Here is a 21,441-nt window from a genome sequence, read left to right on the forward strand (position 1 = left end):
TAGCTAACTCCCGATCCAACTTTCTCTCCAACTTTATGTTGTTGCCTGAAAACATGTTTTCTGTCGTGTGGACACTACACAACTTTTAACAATTCCAACTTCCTCCGGGTGTGACCCTAATTTCTCCATAGATTCCCCTGTGTTCAATGCAGACAACGATAAACCATCATCCATGTCCCTGTTGGATTGTCATGTGCATTTTCCCTCTATTGCTCTCGTGGTGTCCCTCTGAACATGGTGGTGGCAAATACATCTGCTGCTCTTTTCTAGAGTGTCCATGTCCCCTGGGCAACTTCTTGGAATAACTGGACCTCCTCTTGTCACCACTTGAAGAGAATAACCCTTTGATGGCATCAAGGACACTTCAAACGTCCTGACCTTGATAACTTCTCAAAGCTTCTCTCTTTCAAAACCATTCTCACATGCTCTTACGCACAAACCCCAAACCCTACAAGTGGCATATGTTTTCGCACATCACTGATCTCTCTTAAACTCATCTTTCACTCCCCCCTGATGATTCAGATAACTTTTTTGTCCCCCTCTCCTCTCCTCCTCTTTGCCTCTTCTCTCTCCTCGCTGGCTTCCAACGTTTACCCAAGAGGACCTGGTGGATGTTTTGCATAGTATCGTGTGGTTTTCTACTCAGTATTCAAGGCTATTGGATTTCTTTGCAAGATACGGTGCATGCATCTTTTCTGCACTGGTTTATCTCCTCCCATATTGCTGCAGACATGACTACGATTAGAGTCCCAAGATCTGATTACCATTTACATAACACATTGTTATCATATAATTTCAATCCAAAATACACTATTCAAATGGTGGTACAAGAGAGCTGTATCAGTTAATTCATTAAGTCGAGAAATAAAATAAAACGTGATAAATGAAACCGTTCACTTCAGCTCACATCAAACATGAATTCCTACCTACGTAAACCTTTTATTGAAGACTAAACATGAAGTTAATGTGACTACTTCCTGTACTGGTCATTTTAGATTGTCATTATTTACAAAAATATGGTATATCAAACAGCTCCTTTGAAGTCCAGACCACTTGAGAAAGACTGACACACATCTCTCCCCTCCACTCCCCTCCTCTCCCCCCCACTCCCCTCCTCTCCCCTCCACTCCCCTCCACACTCTTCAAGGTATTAATTGAGCCTTTAGTATTGCTATTGATTGTTTGCCAAGTTCAATACCATTACACTAGTTGGCCACCCACATTCCATCAATGAGGCTTCAGCAACAAGATTTTTTGTAGAAACCTTGTATCGTATCTAACCCCCTTGCAATGACTTAATACAGTGGTTGTATCCCTGTCATCTTCAAATGTTGAGAACCCCAAAAATCTACTTTTAAAGGGATAGTTTGGGATTTTGGCAATAAGGCCCTACATACTGGACGCATGATACATAACAATGGTATCAACAAGTTGATCTGACTGGGGAAGTAGATAAAGGGCCTCATTGCCAAAATACCGAACTATCCCTTCGAGGCCACACAGTGCAGCTTCAGATGAGTCATAGCCAATAAGAAGCCCTCTTTTGCCCTCTTATTGTTTCATGGCCTAAAGCATCGAAGAGATCTAGAAAGCCAGTCCTTTTATATTTCTTTATTTTTGGACAATCCTCCTTACAATTTCTCAGCCCTGAGGATACTGTGAGTCAATTCTCACTTTCCATACTTCGGTTTAAAATGTAACTTACCTTGGCGGTCTTGAAGACTGAGAAGATTAAGAGCACTATGGTGAAGATACTCACTTGTCTTTTATAAATCATTATAAATCTATGATTTATTGTGAAATACTGTGTTGTTGTGTCTTGTTTGCAGTCAGACATCATTAAATGTCACCTAATTTCACCTCATCATGTCAATTTAGAATTAAGTGGATTATCATTGGTCCTCTCTTCTGCTCACACATTACTTCACCCTTACTTCCTGTGCATGATGCTGAATAACTTTAAGCTATTGAGAAGTTGTCATTATAAAGGCCTTTCTTCAAAACATGTTCACACAAAAGGCCATAGAGTTTCAGCATTGGCATCGTGCCACGATTCGATGTAGGGCATCAAATAATACATATGCATTGTATACAATCACAGCCTCCAACAGTCATGACATGTAGCTGAAACAGATGTGTTGACTGCTTGGTGTCAGTTTTTCCACCCAATGCTGCACAGACACACTTCTACTTGGGAAATAATTACTATTCATTAAAGCTAGCTGTCAGATTCTCTGTCTCCCCTCCTTCCCCAGATGTCCTTCAGCAATTCCAGCACCTGTCATTCTGTCAGCCCTCAGTCAGCCTATCGATTCACAGATCTTTACCCAAGCACAGAATGCTTGCATGCAAATTTCTCTCTCCCTCTTTTTCTGGGCTGACCTTTATTTCTTAAAGAGTTTTTGGCAGGGATAAATAAACCACCATGAACTTTATTCAATTTAAATATTACTCTTCTTCTCATTCAGACCAGACATTTGTCAGGTACTAATATGTATTGATTTGCGGTTGTATCCACGACGACAGTCCAAAGTAAAGTTTGCACCTCACTGCAGAGTAACATTGCAATAACAACACATATATCAGTGAAGGCTGCTGGGAGGAGCTGTAGGAGGACTGCCTCATTGTAATGGCTGGAATAGAATAAATGGAATGGTATCAAACACAAACACGTTTGACTCCGTTCCTTTTATTCCGTTCCAGCCATTACAATGAGCCCGTCCTCCTATACCTCCTCCCAGCAGCCTCCACTGACATCGAAAGTAGTCAGAATTAAATATCATTATCAGAACACATACGCAGCTGCAAAAAGGTAACATATGCCAATGTCTTTCGATTGCATATCTGAAATACCGTGTATCCAATTCATTGTTTTTATATGGAGAGAATACAAAGGAACGCAAACTTAGTTGTTCTTTTTTATTATTTAATATAAGAACATTTACATCCTGTTAAAACATTGAGAGAAACAAATATTTTTGATCAAACAATAATAAAAAGTTAAACGGTTCTTTACAGAGCCAACCAGTAAGCATATCAGTATGTTTGTGTATGTAGCGCCTCATTCAGTATGTACAGATACAAATACATAAAACATGATCATATAATCAAATATAATTCTTTCAGCTGGATACTGAGCTGATATTTCATATTCTTGATTGAGCTGTGTGAAGTAGAGTCTGATCAAAGTGGATGGAGTCAACCTAAGAATATTTACATTCAGCACTTTGGTTCTGGACATTTGTAGCTTTCAGGGCCAAAACAACATCTTATTCTAAACCATACAGAAGTTGAAGGCGTTTAGGAAATATTTGTACATTTTTCGAACGACAATTACCTTTCATACTGTACGGAAAAATTGCTTGGGTTAATTATGTCAGGAATAGTACAAGCTAGACACACAGAGAGTTTGTTGCTTATTTCTTGAATGGCTTGTATAAGTAGTGTACTTTACAGCATAGGTACTGACATGGTAGAAATATAGGAACAAGTTATAACTGTAATTATATCAGAGATAAATGTATATAATTGATCATTGTAAGTGTTCACAACTTGTTCAAATCTTTAAACCATGTTACTACCACCTTTATAGATAGTTTGATTTTGATGGTAGCAATACTGATATAGAAAATGTAATTAAATAAAGGCAGCTAAAGATGACATTCAAATCAAACTGTAATGATAACCTCTTATAGTGGTGCCATTCTCTCATATCATTACCCATTGAAAAGCTAAGATCGGCACCCTGTGGAAACAAAGATGTCCCCCACATATGAAATAAGTTATAAACCATAATAGTGAGGTCATGCCTCTCTGAGGCCTAAGGACATTGGCACCAGTCCTAAGACTTGCACACCAGACAAACAGGCCACTGCTAAGTGACAGTGTTGGCATTGTGGAAGACCCTTTACTTCCACAGGGATATTTACATGTCAGGCGTCCTCTCACCAATGGAAAATGGATAGAGCACACGTGAAAAGAGCTGTCCAGCCTTGAACATGGTGGCCATAAAAAGCTCAAGGACGGCCGCCGTTAACAATGAAGTGCCTCAAATGTTAAAAGAAGTCCAATGTGGCAGAATTGGAAGAAATTGAAACAAATCACACCACTGATTGACATAAAAGAATACAGAGTTTGAAATAAGAACATCTGGGTGGTATGATAAGTGCTGTGTGCTGGCAGCCATGCTAACCGTCAGTTACTGTCCTATGGACTGAGGCAGTCAGAGGCAGTCAAAGGCAATAAACAGAAAGGAATACATGGCAAATAAATGCTCTGTGAAATCATCTGCTGTACTCAGTGTACTGTCTATCATGTAACAAGAGGCTAGCCAATCAAGTCAAGGAGAGTTAATGCATTCATTTGCATGCTTAGATTTTAGACTGATATGCAAGTGGATGTGGAATTGGAGTGGAATGTTTGAATGTTTCTCTCTCCCCCTCTCTCTCTCCCCCTCTCTCTTTCTCTGTGTGCTAATAATAATCTATTCTCCAGACACTTTGTATTTCTAACATTTCCCTGAACCTATAATCCAAATTGTAATTGATAACTGTACTACATGACCTACACTGGTACAGGCAAAAAAGAAGTACAAGAACCAGATTTTATTTGACCAATACCACAATACCTCAATTAAATTATTGGACTCTCAAAACATAATAAATCATTGGAGAAAAATTGCCAACCCCATTTCCCTCATTTTCTTGTGGGAATGTTTGAAATGTTTACACAGCATAATAGACCCTCCTTGATTGATTGGGTGTCCTTCACTGTCCTGACGATTAGCTGAAGGGCAAGTGGTGATTTCTAGATGACATCAAGATAAATAACTTTTATTTACAAACTCTGTGTTTGTGACTCCCATCTCATTAAAATAGTTTGATGTTTTTCCCAGGTTGTTCAGAGGCATAGTGAGTTTGATGCAATGTGACAATGTGTGTTTGGTTCCCGTGCTCTGTGGCAACCTTGGAAATTACTTTTAACTTGCAAATGCTGCACTTCATATATTAGAGAACATTAATCTTATCAGGAAGCACCCAGGGTAATTCCATTTCATGGTAACAAAGAGGATTCGTACAGTGAAGAGGGACATTTAAATATGTGTTCTTTGTCGAGACCAAATGTTCCAATTGTCCAATGGTACAATTGATAAATCCTATAAACACACCTATTCCAGCAGTAGATTTATGACAGCATTTTTTCACTAAAGATGTAGGTTTTGGAGATAATGAAAGGTCAAATAGTACTTTAACATATGCTACAGATATAGCAGTTTGGTCAATTGTTAAACCATCACAATCCATGTAAAAGATTTGAAACATATCCAGTTGGAATATACTAAGAGAAATGCATGGTCTCCAGTTTATCAGCTCATATTTATTTGAGTTCCAATCTAGGCCTACCGTGAATACCATTAATAAACATTTGAGTTAAAGAACTAGTTAAAAAAATAATAAAATTCCGCAATATGTTTAACTGGAATTGTGACTTGCATTTACAGGTAAGATCCACAATACAGTGTACTCATTAGAATGCAAATACAGTTAGCCTATTCCAAAAAAAGGTGTTATGTTTGCAAAATATATTCAAAACATCTAGCTTGGAAATTAAACTTAACTAAATGTGCTTTTAATCTGAACATTGACTCTCCATTATAAGGCATGATTTTTTTTTGTTACAAATATTTTTGGGGTGTTTGCACTTGGTTATCAAATAAAAGTTATGTGCACTTTCCACATAGATGGAGCAATATTTACAGAGCTGTATCCACAGACCTTTTGTAACCATGTCAGAAGAATTCCTTTTGAAGTCAGCTGAAAAACTAAACTCAACATTTAAGACATTTATGCCACTCAGTTTGCCACAATGTTCACCTTCTTTTGGTCAAGTAATGTTGCTGAATAGAACGATTCAGTCATGGGCTTCTCAACCAAATGTTAAGCACAAATACACATCTTGTATGGTTTTGAACGCAAGATAAAATGGAAAGGCAAGGATAAAAAAATGTGAATGATTATCAAAATAAACCGTTAAGCATAATCAACAACTCATTCAGCACATCATATTTTCCCTTTTAAATGAAATTGTTCTGTAACCAAAGAAAAAAAGTTAGAAAGGGAAATCCTGTTCCATTTCCTTAACTTCATGCCAACAGATGAACAGCCATAGTGATCCTTTTGAAAACTCATCTGAGCTCCTTGCTTTCTATATTAAAAATTATCTGTTGTCATGACATCACTCCACATTCAACAGATTCAACACACACCACAGTCTTTCAGCAAGTGTATAGGAATGTTCTAGACATCTCAGAAATATATGTACATGTTTTCCAAACCAGATGGATAAATTGGCGGATGACTGAAGAGTAACCAGCAGCGCAGCACTCCTGGACCCTAATTTAGACTGAGCTAGCTGCATAACTGGCCCAGCTCTGCCTCAGAGGAATTGGGCAGCTTGGAGTTGAAAATCTGGAGGGAGTCTCGGATGCGCACCACCTCGCTGGTGGAGAGCTTAAGCCTGTGGCGGAGCAGACATGAAAAGATGTCCAATGGCTGCACTCCGGGCGGGGAGAGCCGGTTGATGCGGTCTCTCATCTCCAGCAGCATATGAAAGGCTGCGTCCTGGGTTCCTTGTGTGTACGGGTAGTCCAGCTGCAAAATCAGGTCTTTGATGCTCTCTGGGTCAAAGTGCATGCTGTAGCCGAACACCTTGAGACTGTTGATCTTCATGTAGCCCAGGTTGGACGTGTGGTCGTCCAGGTCCAAGGGCTCGTAGAAAAGGGTCTCGTTGACGGTGGGGTCATCGGTCAGGATGCGGCTGCGCAGGTAAATGTGCACCGTCTCGAAGAAGGACTTCCACTTGTTGCCCAGCATCAGCGTCCAGTTGTAGCACTGCAGAGAGGCATCCAATTTAGTTCTCTCCCAGTCTGGGAAGTCCTGCTGGTTGACAGGCATGAACCAACTCTCCGAATGGCTGCCCCCAAATGGGTTGACATAGATAGCAGGCACAGGCTCCAGGGTACTGTTTTTAGTGGAGCAGATCTGGAATGAGATTCCCATTAGCATATGAATGAGGTTGGATTTGTTTTTGTTGCTCTTTAGAGTGAGGAGCATGCGTTTCCTCCAGGCCGGGTTGAACCAGCTGCCCAGACGCACATCATTGCTGATGTAGATGGCATGGACCTCCATGCGACTGTCCAGCTGCTGGAGCAGATACTTGACCTCTGTGTCCGGCATGTCAAAGTCAATGTTCAGGTAGTGGTCCAGAGAGTTTGCTATGTTGGGCCGACACGAGCCCAGGTGCAGGATGTTGCCAAGGTGGCACGAGCCACAGCGGGTGATGTTGTCCGGGGCACATGAGAGGCAGGTTGACCCCTCTCCGACCTCACAGGGCACTGTCCCCTGGCAGGCGCTACTGTGCTCTGCAGTGCAGGTGCAGCTCTGCATCTCCTCTGAAAACGTGCCCAGGATTCCATGCTCGTTGCAGTACAGGAGTGACTGGGCCTTGCTCAGCCAAAATCCTGGCGTCCTAAAGAGGAAAGAGCATTATTTTCAAAAACATAATTTGACTTTGATCATCTTTACTTTAAAAATGTTACCTTTGACTTACACTATTGTACCCTATAGAAAGGAGAGAGGAGTGCATACAGGAGACAAGTGATGACAATGTCTTAGGGCTATATTCAATGCACATTGCAGAAATTCAGCTTTACAGCAAAAGCTGAAATTTAAAGGCAATATTCCCACTTTAGCAAAGACTGCATTCAGGGTAAATGCTGCATATGTCGGCTCAATCGGAAATAACCTTTACATTTCAATCGCGGAATATAGCCCTTAACGTTCACTTAACATCATCCCATTTAGTAAGTGTCAAATAATGATTGATGTGGCCTTTAAAAGGCTTATCGCCCGTCTTTGGGATTCAGAAGAATAGCAAGGGTCTTACACACAAGATCCTTCTCCCAACTGTTCAGTTTACTCTGGAGTATGTCTTCCAGCGTCCATTTCACACTATTTCTCATCCCTATTGAATTATGCAGAACTTGTATTCCAGATCCTGCAGAACATACTTGTTCTTTAAAATACCAATATGTTATTGCTAAATCATTCTTAGATTGTATCTATTTGTCGATTTATTATACATAATGCTCACTATAAAGTGAATTTGCTATTAAATCTGTGTTCATTATTTATGTACAAGCTTTGGTAGGATTAGATATTTTTGTGCAACCTCATTTAGGGGGAAAATGACACAAATATTGTACATAAATTAAAAATGTTCTACTAGGCACTTTCTACTAGGCACTATTGAGTAGTTGGTTCTGCAAATAGTAGTTTTACTCAACAGGTTTTGTATTGGGACTTGCACAACATAAAGCTAAAAAATGAAACTTTTCCTTTCCGCAGGCATGCATATCAAAATGAGGGATTATATAGCACATGATAATGTAGAATACATCTTCTGGCTCAGCTGAGTTGAATAGATTGTTTTTATTTGTTTGAACAGAGTTAAGGAAGTGAATGACAGCCAGAGGTGTAGCGGCTGTCAAAGAAATTGAAGTGTTCAGTGGGCAAGACGTTAATAACACCAACCTGTTGTCTCTAAGAGCACTTGATTAAAGACATGCCATCGTAGACCTCACATCATACAGACCACTTCAATCGGGGCAGAGATACTAAACAGCTTTCTCTCGCCCTCTCTTTCATTTCAGACTCTTGCCCTGGTTTTCTCACAGCACCAGATAACAAATTGCATCTTAATGAGACAACTCAGCCAAGTCAGTGCCTTCATAAAGTATTCACACCTTACTTTTTCCACATTTTGCTTTGTTACAAAGTGGGATTAAAATGGATTTAATATAATTTATTTTGACAACAATCTACACAAATATTCTATATTGTCAAAGTGGAAGAACATTTATAACATCTGTAAAACATTTATGAAAATTAAAACACTAAAATATCTTGATAAGTATTCAACCCCCTGAATCAATTCATTTTAGAATCACCTTTGACAGTGATTACAGCTGAGTCTTTCTGGGTAAGTCTCTAAGAGCTTTCCACACTTGGATTGTGCAACATTTGCCCATTATTCTTTTCAAAATTCAAGCTCTGTCAAATTGGTTGTTGATCATTGCTAGACAACCATTTTCAGGTCTTGCCATACATTTTCAAGCAGATTTAAGTAAAAACTGTAACTTGGCCACTCATGAACGTTCACTGTCTTTTTGGTAAGCAACTCCAATGTAGATTTGGCCTTGTGTTTTAGGTTATTGTTTTGCTGAAAGGTGAATTCATCTCCCAGTGTCTGGTGGAAAGCACACTGAACAAGGTTTTCCACTAGGATTTTGCCCCGTGCTAAGCTCCATTCTGTTTATTTTTTATCTTTAAAAACTCCCCAACCCTTATTGATTACAAGCATACCGATAACATGATGCAGCCAACACTATGATTAAAAATATGGAGAGAAGGTACTAGGGCTATGGCAGTCACGAAATTTCGAAATTTCGTCAGCCGGTGATTGTCAAGCAAATAACTGTCGGTCTCACGGTAATTGACCGCTAATAAACATAAACACATTTAGCATCTCCTGGCTTCCACACAACCCATTGATGCAGACCTTTGGAACATCTACATTTTAGTTTAATAAATCCATGTAATATAGCCTACATCTTCACAATAAATCCATTATTTATTTTAGACAGTTCTAAAGAAGCATGATATGAAGAAAATGTAGTCTATTTCAGAAGAACAGAATAGCATACTCTGAGTTGTCCTTAGGTTAGGTCCTGATCTGGCTATGCCAAATGGCTGTGGGCTACACTAGTTAATTTAGCAGACAAGATTTGCTTAGAATTCCGTGGCATTATTTTATAGTTTGAAGAATGCAATTGAACAAAGCTGAATAAAATATAAAGGGTATTTTCTCCAAACGATTTGAGAGAGTGCGCACATGCAGCTATTCTGTGTTGAGCGGTTAACAAAGTGTTGCCGTAATGCACCCTAAAAGAATCCATGCCTTTTGCGGCTAGTGGCCGTTGTGCCCTTCTCTTGTGCCCTTCTCCCTGAGTGCTGTGTTGTGCCTTTCTCCCTGAGTGCTGCGTTGTACCTTTTTCCCTGAGTGCTTGCATTGTGCCCTTCTCCCCAAGTGCTGCACGCTCTGAATTACCTCTCACTTACATGGCTCTCCATCACGTGATCAGATCTTTCTCACAGGCTACAAGTGAAGACCGACACATCGGGGATGCAACTGTGCGCATCCTTATCCAATTCCGAGGTGCATATTGAAGATATTGGAAGAACTGTCCACATTTACTTTTCGGCAGCCAACAACATGAGTAGGCCTAACGAACAGCAAAAGCACTAGCCCATGTCAATCTACTATCCTCCATAGTGAAAAGGTCGACCTATTCTGTGTGAGAAATAAATATTCCAAACATAGTCTGGGACAGTTGTGGGATGCGATAGATCCCAAATTCATACAACCACTACCATCAAAAAAACGTTTTTATGCAATGTGGCTGACGCAACAGATCAGAACATTTTTAGCTTAAAATGTTCATAAACTATTAGGATATTTCTTCACATTATAAGTGCAGAAATGCGCGCATGGTAGTAGGCTATAAGCGTGAATGTTCTATTAGCGAGAAACACCATTCTCAAATGTGACCGCAAATGCAATTATGCATGTAATGCTTTTATTATAAAGGTGAATTTTAATGGTGAAAATTAGCTGCCACAAACTTTAAACTCACTCGCTGCTTATGGATGCCAGTTAGGCTTTACATCCCTTCTTAATTCTAAGAAGTTATTTGGCCACATTAGTTGTGAAACAAACTAGGCCTATGAGCTAGGCTACATGATGTGTGCGACTATGTTCAGAAAAAGTTGCAAAAAAATACATTGTTTATTATGCTGGGCATCATTCACAAGTGATATGCTAATATTGTCATCAAACTATTCTTGATTTAATCTTGTATTTAATTATACTAAATAATATTTGTTTGAAATTTGTTTTGATTTACAATGGACCATTATCATGCACCTGTATCGATAAAAACAAAAAAAAATAGTGAATGGAGGTGTAACGGTGGTCCTCCTCCTCTTCATCTTCGGAAGAGGAGGAGTATTGAGGGAACCAAGGCGCAGCGTAGTGAAATGACATTTTATTAACGAAAAAACACGAACTTGAATAAACTAACAAAAATAACAAACGGTGTAGACAGACCTATATAACGAACTCACATAAAACAAGAAGAACGCACGAATAGGACAATTAGACTACACAAACCGAACAAACCGTAACAGTCCCATATGGTGCAAACAATTACACAGACACGGAAGACAATCACCCACAACGAACACTGTGACAACGCCTACCTAAATATGACTCTTAATTAGAGGAACGCCAAACACCTGCCTCTAATTAAGAGCCATACCAGGCAACCCAAAACCAACACAGAAACAGAAAACATAGAATGCCCACCCAACCTCACGTCCTGACCAACTAACACACATAACAAACTAACATAAATAAGTCAGGAACGTGACAGGAGGACGCTTTTCCCATGGTTCATTTTCATGCCAGCCAGGTAGGCAATACTCCTGTTGTAAATATAAGCAATGTGATTAATATTAGGAAAGTTGAGAAATAAATATAGTAGGCCTAGCCTACAGAAAGCAGATGGGTTCCTCCTCTGTTTTCTTGCCCAATTACATAGCCTATAGAAATGTTGCGTGACATGAGCTCATGTTTGATTAGATTTTGATAAATTTGCATTGATGTCAGAGTGATTAGAGGGACAATAGAGTGCCGAGTACAAGGCCGTTAGCAAGTTTGGTAGGCTACTAATGACCATCAGTGGCATCAGAGCTGGGAGAAGCCTAATTAACATGACTAAACGGTCACATGGAATTTAACTGTCTTCATGACTCATCACCGCCGCTTTGGCAGTAATACGGTCACCGCAACAGCCCTAAGTGGTACTCAGTTATGTGGTGTATTGAATTTGCCCCAAACATAAGATGTTGTATTCAGGACAAAAAGTGAATTGCTTTGCCACATTTTTTGCAGTATTACTTTAATGCCTTGTTGCAAACAGGATGCATGTTTTGGAATATTTTTATTCTGTACCTGCTTCCTTTTCACTCTGTCAATTGGGTTAATATTGTGGAGTAACAACAATGTTGTTGAGCCATCCTCCTTTCACAGCCATTAAACTCTGTTTTAAAGTCACCATTGGCCTCATGGTGAAATCCCTGTGCAGTATCCTTCCATTCAGGCAACTGAGTTAAGAAGGATGTCTGTATCATCTTGTAGTGACTGGGTGTATTGATACACCATCCAAAGTTTAATTAATAACTTCACCATGCTTAAAGGGATATTCAACATCTTCTTTTTTTAAATACCCATCTACCAATAGGTGCCCTTTGTGAGGCATTGGAAAACCTCCCAGGTCTTTGTGGTTGAATCTGTGTTTGAAATTCACTGCTCCACTAAGGGACCTTACATATAATTGTATGTTTGGGGTACAGAGTTAAGGTAGTCATTCAAAAATCATGTTAAACACTATTATTGAGTCCATGCAACTTATTATGTGACATGCTAAGCAAATTGTTACTCCTGAACTTATTTAGGCTTGCCATAAAAAACGTGTTGAATACTTCTCAATTAAATCCATTTTAAATTCAGGCTGTAACACCACAAAATGGGGAAAAAGTCAAGGGTGAAGACCATGAAGACCTGACCCAAACAACATAACTTGATATAAAAGAGGAAACAATGATGAGAAAATGCCATCAAGTGGTTTTACGTAATAGTTAATTTATGTAATTTACCAATAAAGTAGGTGTAAGATGTTCAAAAGCAATACAAACAAGTTTTCATCTGATATGGCAGATATTACAATATATTTGAGCAATCATTTAAGAGCATGTGATGTTCCCATTTTCGTACCTTTCTCTAGAGAGGCTGATCCTTGGCAGTTTGGGACAGCGCTTGCTCAGAGTGAAGAGTTTCCTCACAATCTTCTGGGCTTTCCCAAGAACCAAATTGGTGCTGATCTCCAATTGGCTGTAGCGCTTCTGTAGAGCTGCATCTGTTGCCCAAAACTTGAATACCATGGATGTGTTTAAAAAACGGTCCGTTGGTAGTTTTTTCATGAAGGCCTTGAATTCATCTAAGAAATTGAGAAACAATCACCATAAAAACACGATTAGTTTTTTTAATCTTAAAAAAGAAAATAATTTCACAACCATCAATATATTTTTATTTTCTTCACTTTTTTAAATTGTAACCAGATATTTATATTATGGATTATACCTTTTAATGTGCAATTATGGTTCATATCCCTAATTTACCATGGACAGCTCTACATTATCATTATATTATTTCACTACAGTGCCAATTTAAACCATCCAGAGACTTCCTACTTATGCCCTAGGCAAGTTATCTCCCCATGCAGCTGCTATGAAGTATCTTATCAAATCACTGCAATGAAGACACACAGTACTTTTTTTACAAAGTCCAACTGAGTGAGACCTGCAATTGTTATGGGGGCTGGAACTTTTATATTCCTGTATGCTACTCTTGGCAACACTGTAGTGAGTACATTTGTAGTTAAACTGACAGGCTCAGGTCTTTACAGTGCTCAATGATCCTGAGTGAGCTACCTCTGGCTCCCAGAGCCAACACCAAATTAGTTGAAAACATGAAGTTTTAGTTTATCACATTCAACGGCTCAATTGGGTTACACATCAGACTGCGGTGTCACCTCTCTTCATACTATCAGTCTCAAATGCATGCGATGTCGCAATAGGTATTTGATGGATCCATTCGTTTGTTCAGTGTTAAAATGCTTTGTTAAATGGTAAATTATTTGATTGCATTCTATCTCGTTAGACCTCCTGCCTGTTGACATGGGCATAATACCAGAGGAACTGCTACTGAAAAAACCTTACTAAATTACTATGTTGTCGACATGCGTTCACATGCATTAATTGAACACTAACTGTAGTAAAGAAAAACCCTTGAATAAGTAGGTGTGTCCAAACTTTTGACTGGTACTGTACGCTACTTCCCTTTTTCTTGGAAAACAGAACAAGCAGTGATAAGTAGCCTGTTATGTACCTGCCTGTACTTACATATCTGGTACAAGACAATCATAGATGTTATTCCCTTATGGTTACCTACTTCCGAAGATGTGGTCTCCTTTGACACGAGGAGGCAGAGTAACAGCATATGTTCATATGTGGTTAGACACTACATTATGCCCTCATTAAATGACACATCTTCCTAGCATGTACTTATGGATTCTAACCACCCACCTGTCAAGCCAAGGCTATAGAGTGGTAATATCATCTAATAAAAAACAAATCTTTCACCTTGCACCCTATAGCTGAAAATCAGGGTGCATCGACTTGCTGTTTGTCAGGCTCACCCACCATGTGAAACATATTGGATGTCCCAAATGGCACCCTATTCCCTTTTTAGTGTACTACGTTTAACTAGGGCCCATAGGAGCGGGGATATGGTGCCATTTGGGATGTAGGATATGGTGCCATTAACTGGAGTGATCAATGCCTCTGCTTCCCTCCACATGCTCTGTATAACCCAGGCCATTTGAATGATCATTGAGATTCACAGAACACAAAAGGAATGTGTTTGTCTATTCCCCTTTTTCTGGCACTTGTGACTTTATGTTCACATTCATGGAAAATGTAGGCCTTTAAAAATGTGTCAGAAAAAGGGATGTGGTTATTTCCCATAATGGACACAGCCCAGTCTCATTCTGATGGGCGTATTAGTGATTCATATAACCATGAACAGAACAGACAGCAAGCTGGGCTTGTTTATTTATCTCAAAAACAAGGTTTTTGAATCATGGTTTTGAATGGCAGCCCTGCAACTATTATTGATATTAGGCAGGGTGAAACCAATATTTTAAATGAGGACAATGCACTGCCATAAAGCTTGTATCTTTGAGTTGTATGTTACAGAGCAGATGCTTTTGCAATGTCGTTGTTTGCCTGGTATACAGAGATATAATATCTTCCCATTTCTCAATGGATTACTCTTAAAAAATGTTGTTATTACTGAATCCTGCACCTGAATTATTTAAGGAACCCCCCTTGAAATCCCCATCTCTCTTCCATTGCTTTGATTGAACAAGTTATTAACATACAGTGCCTTCGGGAAAGTATTCAGACATTTTCCCACATTTTGTTATGTTACAGTCTTATTCTAAAATTGATTTAATATATTTTCTTCTCAGCAATCTATGCACAATACCCCATAATGACAAAATGAAAACAGTATTTTATTTTAGCTAATTTATTACAAATAAAAAACAGAATTACCTTATTTTCATAAGCATTCAGACCCTTTTCTATGAGACTCGAAATTGAGCTCAAGTGCATCCTATATCCATTGATAATCCTTGGGGAGTTTCATCGACTTGATTGGAGTCCACAGCATGTCAGAGAAAAAACCAAGCCATGAGGTCGAAGGAATTGTCCTTAGAGCTACGAGGCAGGATTGTGTCGAGGATCCGATCTGGGGAAGCGTAGCAAAAAATGTCTGCAGCATTGAAGGTCCCCAAGAACACAGTGGCCTCCATCCTTCTTAAATGGAAAAAGTTTGGAACCCCCAAGACTCTTCCTAGAGCTGGCCGCCCGGCCAAACTGAGCAATCCGGGGAGAAGGGCCTTGGTCAGGGAGGTGACCAAGAACCCAATGGTCACTCTGACAGAGCTCCAGAGTTCCTCTGTGGAGATGGGAGAACCTTCCAGAAGGACAACTATCTCTGCAGCACTCCACCAATCAGGCCTTTATGGTAGAGTGGCCTGACGGAAGCCACTCCTCAGTAAAAGGCAAATGAAAGCCAGCTTGGAGTATGCCAAAAGGTACTTAAAGACTCTCAGACCATGAGAAACAAGATTATCTGGTCTGATGTAACCAAGATTACTATTTGGCCGGAATGCCAAGCGTCACGTCTGGAGGAAGCATGGCACCATCCCTACGGTGAAGCGTGGTGGCAGCATCATGCTGTGGGAATGTTTTTCAGCGGCAGGGACTGGGAAACTAGTCAGGATCGAGGCAAAGATGAACAGCGAAAAGTACAGAAAGATCCTTGATGAAAACCTGCTCCAGAGTGCTCAGGCACTCAGACTTGGGAGAAGGTTCACCTTTCAACAGGACAACGACCCTAAGCACACAGCCAAGACAATACAGGAGTGGCTTCGGAACAAGTCTCCGAATGTCCTTGACCAGACTTGAACCCGATCAAACATCTCTGGAGAGACCTGAAAATAGCTGTGCAGCAACGTTACCCATATAACCTGACAGAGCTTAAGAGGATCTGCAGAGAAGAATGGGAGTAACTCCCCATATACAGGTGTGCCAAGCTTGTACCGTCATACCCAAGAAGACTTGATGCTGTAATTGCTGCCAAAGGTGGTTCAACAAAGTCCTGAGTAAAGGGTCTGAATACTTATGTAAATGTGATATTCTTTGTGGGGGGGATTCTTTGTGGGGGGGAAATTAAGATTGTTTTACATTTTATATATATTTCCACACTATGAGGTTGAAATAATACTGTGAAATTGTGAAAATTATGAAAATGCCCTTTTAGTGTAAGAGCTGTTTGAAAAGACAGCCTGAAATTCCAGCCTGTTTTAACTTAATGAACCAATAAGAGAGAGTTCCAAACCTCTCTGGCAATAACAGCTAGTTTTCAGTTTTCCCTCCCCACTCAGACCACTCCCAGACAGTCCTAGCTAAATTCTTGCTTGAGAAATTGCTCTTTGCTAAGAAGCTATTTAAATATTTTTTTGACCACTTTAATTGAAAACAATCCCAGTAAGGTACTTAATTGTTACCTAGAAATGATTGGATTTTGAGATAAAAATGGCTGCATTGGACCTTTAAGAGAGATCTAAGTTCACCATCCTTCTTTCAAATGTATGTCTCCTTTTTTTCTTTCCATGGGTATACTACTCCTACTGGAATACTTCAAGTGGAAAACACAGTGAGACATGGCTGTCAAGCTATCATCACAAAGACATCAAATGGTTGCTTGTGGCACTTTGACGGCAACTACAATACAGTGCCTCCACCGTATTTGACATTATAGTTACAGTGCACTATATGGTACACTGACATAAAGACGGCACTTCTTTCAAGGTAAAACTTGTCGGGATTGGTAAACTATCTGTAGGAACTACTGCAGTTGATGCTAGCTCTTTATGAAGAAGGTTCCTATTCTCCTATGACATTTTTCAACACTTTATATTCCAGAGACAGGACCACGAACAACACTTTCACTTTCTCTGTGTATCAGATTTTGAAATATCAGATATTGAGGGGGGGATCTTGTTGGGCTCAGACTGAGCATATAGAAAATACAACCTGTATCAGATAAGAAAGACATCATGCACACAGCACAAATAAACTAGTTGATCGTTACTAGGCTTTCTGGTGGCATATAATGTGATCCGGAACTGGACTAATTACATTCATATCTTAATAGATCTTTTGTTTAGTCCCTTAAAGACTCGTTCAATTTTCAAAACACAAATAAATCTTTTCAGAATGAAATCGTACCACTTGAGATGTGCTGTAAAGTTTGTGGGCTAAGACACCATATATGAACTTCAATGACTCATCAGGTATAACAAATAATGTAATCAAACTAAAGGCCCTGCTATGTGATCAAATATGGCTGCTGTTGCCATTATTAGACTAGACTGAAACACTATTTTTGTTAAGTATGTTTCCAGATTCTATTATTAACCAATGTAAAGTCTAAGACTATGAAAAACCATAGGTCAAGTATGTATTACTCCCAGCCCACAACCAAATAATGATGAGCAGAAGCACTGGTTTTGATTGCACAGTGGGAGGAAGCAAGACATATGATCTGATCCAATGACATATTATACCACACAGTAAACTGCAGGATCTGATTTGCATTGAAGGTTAATCTCTATTGCCTTGTAAATGGCTTATAAAGGGCTCTCTCCCTTTGGATAAGTCACAAAGTAATCTCTTGCGGACCGATTCTGCCTGTTAACTGAAGAATCTGTCAGGACTGAATGTGATATGTAGGATAACGAGCAGCAGCAGTTCCGGTTATTTAGACAAATCATGATTTCACAGGTGTTAGCATCTCTTAATCACTTCTCTTAACATGTATGGGTTAACCGAGATTACTCACAAAGTAGCACAATGCTGTCTGAGCAGCATTCTTTGTTAATGTGAGACTAGCAACTTTCCCATTAGACAAGTAAATATTTCACCTATTGTAGGCTCAAGGAATACTGTAGTATTACTATATTTTCAAGAGCTTTTCTTCAAGAAATCAAGTATCTTGTTATTTTGCCTTGAACATATGAACGTTTTTCATATGAGAAATTGTCCTCACTTTCTGTCAGTGCTGGTAAAGCATGAACAATAAATATATTCAACCTTTGCACACACGGGAAACCAATGCTATCAGGTTTCTGCTTATTGCACTCTGGTGGGTGATTTTAGCATGGAAAAACACCACTATGTGCTCTAAGGTTCGACAAACTCATAAAGGAGATCAATTTCCACTACTACAATGATTCCTTCTTCCAGGGTTGGTGCTGAAACATAAAAACCTGACACTGACTCTTGCTCTTGATCTGCAAGGCTCAGATATTTCAGTATTTAGGGCTAACGTGTGGAGCAAGACTCATGATAGCTTTATGATTTCTTAGGAAAAATCTACAGATTCATGATTAATGTTTCCTTTGATCATGGATGGCTATAGACATGAGCTAAGACAAACTATCAATTTGGCTATATTTGGGAATCTGGGCTTTTTATTGTTGCCATTTAAGGGTTTATGTTGCATACTATGAATAAGGAGCTGTACTGAAATGTTTCCTATTAAACCAAATCTGACATTCAATATAACATCATCATCAAATATTTATTGGAATTAGGATGCTCATTCTAGCTAATGTCGTACACTCTTTTGCCCTTGTTGGTGATCATTGTGTTACAGTATCGCTTTGCTACAATTTATAACCCAGAAGAACCATCCGTTTCATGGATGTAAAGCACAGTACAGTAGTACTGCTTCTGATATAATTGATTGAGAAATACAGTTTCGTTAGAATACCATTAGAACATTCCCTTTTACCTCATGTTGTACAGATCAAACCCCTTTTGGGTATTATTAATATGCATGACAAATTATTGCATTACTACTGCCAGGTCAACTTTGACAACAGAGAAGGTAACACCAGAAGCTTGAGTAAGCCCACTGTCACGCCCTGACCATAGAGAGCTCTATGGTGTAGTAGGTCAGGGCGTAACTAGGGGGTGTTCTCATTCATTATTTCTATGTTGGTGTTTTGTATGGTTCCCAATTAGAGGCAGCTGGTAATCGTTGCCTCTAATTGGGGATCATATTTTGGTAGACATTTTTCCCACCTGTATTTGTGTTTGTGCTTGTAGCACCACTGAGGTTACGTTTCGTTACTTGTTTATTGAGAAGTTTCACTGCAAATAAAGATGCGGAACTCAACACACGCTGCGCCTTGGTCCCGTCCTTATTACGAACGTGACACCCACAAGTTATTTAGCATTGACTGTGGAATATTTCACCAAGTCATGCGGTAAGATCCAACCTGGATAATAGATTTAGTGAACAGGAGGGGGTCAATCATTCAGGCTTCCCCAGCAGCTATTTCTCAGAATACTTGCCTGAGGAGAATGGTTTATACACTTAGTGAGTAATGCATTGAATGAGATATTTCCCCAAAATATGTAATTTCAGTGCCATAGAGGACGCCTGCTGTCCATTGACTAAAGCAGATGCTTTGGGAACATTTCTAAGGACATTTTGTTGAGCTGAGTCATCTATTGGATCTAGCCCAGTTCTTGTAGTTGGGCACCAGTTTCTCTAACCTGACCAAGGAACATAACAAGAATATATTGTTTTGTTGCTCTTACAGTATGAAAGCAGTACACTCCAATGTTACACCATCAAGCTGCAGTTGGGAATGAGACAGTAATTTGTTCTTCTGTGTTCTATAGTAAGAATGTATTGCCATGGAAAAATACATTATATTCCTCTAATTAGTGTTAATGGGGGAATACAGTTGATGCAGTTACATATTGGGATATTCTTTTAGCCGATATATCGTATCGCTTTGGAAATATTGCAAGATTATTTTCTCGCTAGTTGGCTGTACCTGCACCAAAACTCCAGTATTTTTTCCTTCATAGCTTGTTCTCCATCTTCTTTTTAAATAGGGAGCCAATTTGTTTTCAGGACTTATTTCCATTACTGATCAAAAGTCGTTTTCTCATGGCACTCTCTTATCCCTCAGCAGCAGACATATGGTGAGCAATATGTTTGGAACATCGAATCACAATAAAATTCCAGTCTTGGATTTCAATGCATATAGAATCATGAGAATCGCGATACATATCGTATCTGCACCTAAGTATTGGGATAATATCATGTTGTGAGGTCCCTGGCAATTCCCAGCAGTACTAATTCGCCTTTTGACTCCATAAATAGTATCAACATTGCTACCAGGTTAGCTATCGTCATCAGCTATCACTCTGTCAGAGAATGCATTTGTCATAACCGTGTAACGTCTTCCACGAACAGTATCTGACAGGTACAATTCTTAGAAAAAAGGGTTCCAGGTAAAATCCTTTTTGGTTCCAGGCAGAACCATTTTGGGATCCGGTTCTACATCGAACCCAAAACCGTTCTACTTGGAACCAAAAGGGTTCTGCCTTGAACCAACAAGGGTTCTTTAAAGTGGGAACTTCTATGTGTACAGACAAAGAACCCTTTTAGATTCTAAATAGCACCTTTTTTCTAAGAGTGTAAACTAGGATGATGATTGGCTCTCTGTTATAATAGTTTACTTGCTGTCTATTATTTGAAATTGTCTCTAATCTTTAACAAAATGGTACACTGATTCTTAATCCTTAAGACAAAATATACACGGTCTGCCAGCCGTTATGATGAAATGCTAAATGAGGTCCAGGTAACCATTAGAATCCTCATTCATTAAAATATATATTTTTTTTGCATTTGATGGTTCTGGATAATAAAATCTATTAACCTTGGGCATTATCAAGGTTGTGTATATAAAGGAAGCCATGTGGCCTAGTTGGAGGACGACAGATGCGATTTAACTATGTTCCCACTCACAGTTATTATATTGTTTAATCGTATTTGTTTTATGTACCAAACATGACCTTAAATTCCCTTTATGGTAGATGTAATTTTTGTGAGGCGGACATGCAGTATTGTGAATAGTGTCAATAGACTTGCAAAGTTATAAATCTTGTGCATGACAAAGGTAGCCTATGTGTCTCAGCACCTCCCCCTTTAAATCCTTGATTACACTGCTTCCCTGCATGGGAGACCAGGTAAAAATTACAGCAC

General features: G+C 39.3%; 1 protein-coding gene across 3 annotated transcripts in view; it reads right to left on the reverse strand.

The window, feature by feature from the left end:
- Nucleotides 1-2,905: 2,905 nt before the first annotated feature.
- Nucleotides 2,906-21,441, reverse strand: part of brinp2 (bone morphogenetic protein/retinoic acid inducible neural-specific 2) — a 134,362-nt gene continuing 115,826 nt past the window's right edge. For all 3 annotated transcript variants that reach the window (XM_055883268.1, XM_055883269.1, XM_055883267.1), the window contains 2 exons: nt 12,955-13,177; nt 2,906-7,527 (listed from right to left, as the gene is read on the reverse strand). In XM_055883268.1, coding sequence (XP_055739243.1) covers nt 6,408-7,527; nt 12,955-13,177 — 1,343 coding nt within the window. In that variant the 3' untranslated portion in view covers nt 2,906-6,407. The remainder of the gene's footprint in view (nt 7,528-12,954; nt 13,178-21,441) is intronic.

This window comes from Salvelinus fontinalis, chromosome 26 (genome assembly GCF_029448725.1).
Source record: "Salvelinus fontinalis isolate EN_2023a chromosome 26, ASM2944872v1, whole genome shotgun sequence".
In the NCBI taxonomy this organism is placed as follows: Eukaryota; Metazoa; Chordata; class Actinopteri; order Salmoniformes; family Salmonidae; genus Salvelinus; species Salvelinus fontinalis.